At 46.7% G+C, this 2925-nt stretch overlaps 1 protein-coding gene across 1 annotated transcript; it reads left to right on the plus strand.

The window, feature by feature from the left end:
* Nucleotides 1-7: 7 nt before the first annotated feature.
* On the plus strand, nt 8-883 carry LOC111722493 (vomeronasal type-1 receptor 4-like). The gene has a single exon (XM_023508689.1). The coding sequence runs from the start codon at nt 8-10 to the stop codon at nt 881-883; it is 876 nt and encodes a 291-aa protein (XP_023364457.1).
* Nucleotides 884-2925: the final 2042 nt, after the last annotated feature.

Here is a 2925-nt window from a genome sequence, read left to right on the forward strand (position 1 = left end):
TGATCCCATGACAATGACTCCTGGTGATTTGATCCTGAGGCTACTGTTTGTGCTCCAGACTGGGATTGGGGTCCTGGGGAACACCTTTCTTCTCTTAACCTACACCTCCACAGCCTGCACCGGCCAGACACCCAGGCCCACACACCTGATCCTCACCAACCTGGCTGTGGCCAACGTCTTCTTTCTTCTCTTCAAGGGAATCCCTCAGATAATGTTTATCTGGGGAGTGGTACACACCCTGGGAAATATGGGGTGTAAACTTGTCACTTATTTCCACAGAATGGTCCGGGGACTTTCTCTCTGCACTACGGGCCACTTGAGCAGTTTTCAGGCCATCATCATCAGTCCTAGAACTGGGGGGTGGATGAAACTCAAAGATGCAGCCTTGAAGAACGTCAGCTTCTCCTGCTTTCTCTGCTGGATCTCCAACCTGCTGATAAACCTCTTTGTTCCTGTACATGTAGGGGCTCTTCAGCATAGTCACAATGCTACTCAGATCCGGAATTTTGGATTATGCTCTTCTTCTAAAAAGCATAATACATTTTATGCTGTGATTTATACAATTCTAATGACTTTCCCAGATGCTGTGTTCATGGGACTCATGCTTGGGGCCAGTGTCTACATGGTCCTTCTCCTGCACAGACACCGCCAGAGAGTGAGGCATATTCACACCCTCAGCACCTCCCACAGATTCTCCCCCGAGGCAAAAGCCACTCAGACCATCCTGCTTCTGGCAACCACATTCATCTTTTTTTATTTTGTTAACTCTATCTTTATGATTTATGATTCTGCCTTTGCCAAATCTCAACTCTGGCTATATCATGTGACCACCTTTCTGTCAGCATGTTATCCCATGGTCAGTCCCCTGATACTGATGCTTTGAGATCCTCAAGCACTAAATTTCTGCTTTTCAATGGTAAAAACAAAAACCAAAAAAGCAAACAAAAAAATAAATTACTAGTGGTGCCATTCACAATCATTTTTTTCTTCAAAGAATCTCATTCACTTATTAAAGTGAGGATGTGTGGATGTCCAGAACATACACATAAGACACTGATGCTGGGGGCAGAGCCAAGATCGCAGACTGCAGCCAGCTTTTTACAAAAGCTCCCGTCTAGAAGGAGGCTTAAAGGAAAGAAGTTTAGCAAAGGAGTTGATGATTTGGAGTGGAGCCAAGAGAGAAGATTGGAGAGCACACTTCAACCTTCCTGAGGCGAGCTGCAACCCCAAAATACAATCAAAAGGTACAAAATCCACCACCGAGCAGATGGGAGTCTCCTTCCCCACAAGAAGGGCTCTCAGTTTACTCCATGCAAACAAGTGAACAGAGTTCAAACATCCTCCCACTTTATCCCACGGGAGAGACCCCCTAAATACTGGACCTCCTACCCCTGCTGCCATCCCATGGCACCCTCCTGCCAGGCATAAAACTGTATGTATTCCCCACCTGCAAAATGCCCCACCTGCAACACTGAACCCCAAGGATTCTGCCTCCTGCACCCTGAGGTCTGGAGGTTTGTAACCTATGGAGTCCAGATTCTTGGGCATCTCCTTGAGAGAAGTGGAGGGGGGAAGGGCTGCTCTGTGCTGACTGTAGCACAGGAGTGAGGAGAAGAAAGTTGGCTCAGAGGAAGCCATACAGCAACAGTGGCATCCTGAGCTGCGAACTGATGCCATTCCAGATAGGCAAGCCCTGTCTCTCTGGGCAGCCAGAGGTTCCGGACAGCAGCCACAGGCAGAACAGACTTGGTAACTTTTGTAAGTAAAGAGACCATTAGCACCAGCCCTCAGGGAAATATAGCTAAGACAAAGGCAGTGGGTGGGCAGAGGCTGGAATTGACACCTGAGTGTAAACTCTGCTTGCTGCCCAGAGCTGAGTTCCTCATCAACTCTAGCAGCCTCTGACTTGCAGAGGAATTTAGCCGGGACAGAAGGCAAGGGGCTTGAATTGAGAGAACTTCCACAGCCTAACTTAAACATGCAAGGCCCACCTGCCGGACTCAAATTTCCAGGTGATTTTGGCAGTCATAAACCCTGGGAGCAATTGCCTACTGGAGTGAATAGGGTCACAGACCTGGGGGATTACAAGTGACTGGGTATAAGGTGGGGAAGGAGGTATTAACCTTCCCAGACTAACCCATTTGCTGGGTGGGTCCCTTTGCCCTCACGGAGCACTAGAGCAAGTTATATCCAAGCTGCAAGCAGACCCCTCTTATCTAGCTGCTGGAGATATTTGAACTCTTCCACTTGAAATTGGTGCTGACTGGGACAACTGATTTGGACCCCTTAAACTGGGCAGACCACCCAGGGACTATTCAAAGGGGCACCCTGGGTATATAGTTGAGGGAAGATTTGATTTTCCTTGCCCAATTGTTTGTGGGAGGCGGGGTGACTTAATTGCTGGTATTTCTCCACAGCTGAGACTTCAAACAAGAGAAACTGAATCACTAGGGTAGGACAGAGACCAGCTGAAAATAAGACAGAGCCACTTAGCCCCATCACACCAAGCAGGTCCCCAGTCTCTCAAGCCATAACACCATACAGGTCCTTGACAAACCTCAAGGGGAAAAGCCAAATGGGGTAAAATGATCATGAGGTGGAATCAGTGGAAAAGCTCTGGTAATATGAATAACCAGAGTAGGTCAACCCCCTCAAGAAAGGATGTGGCAGATGAAACTGAAGATCCCCTATATAAACAGATAGCTGAGAGATGTCAGAAATTGAATTCAGAATTTGGATTGCAAATAAGATTAATAGAATAGAGGCAAAGATAGAAATAGAAATTCAAGGAGAATTTCAAACATTCACTCAAGAATTCAATGAATTCAAAGACAAAACCTCCAAAGATTTTGAAACATTAATGCAAGAGATTGCAGCCCTCAAAGATCTGAAAAATATGGTAGAATCTCTTGGAAACAAAGTGCA

This window comes from Otolemur garnettii, unplaced genomic scaffold (genome assembly GCF_000181295.1).
Source record: "Otolemur garnettii isolate 467f Iridium unplaced genomic scaffold, OtoGar3 scaffold00264, whole genome shotgun sequence".
Taxonomy (NCBI): domain Eukaryota; kingdom Metazoa; phylum Chordata; class Mammalia; order Primates; family Galagidae; genus Otolemur; species Otolemur garnettii.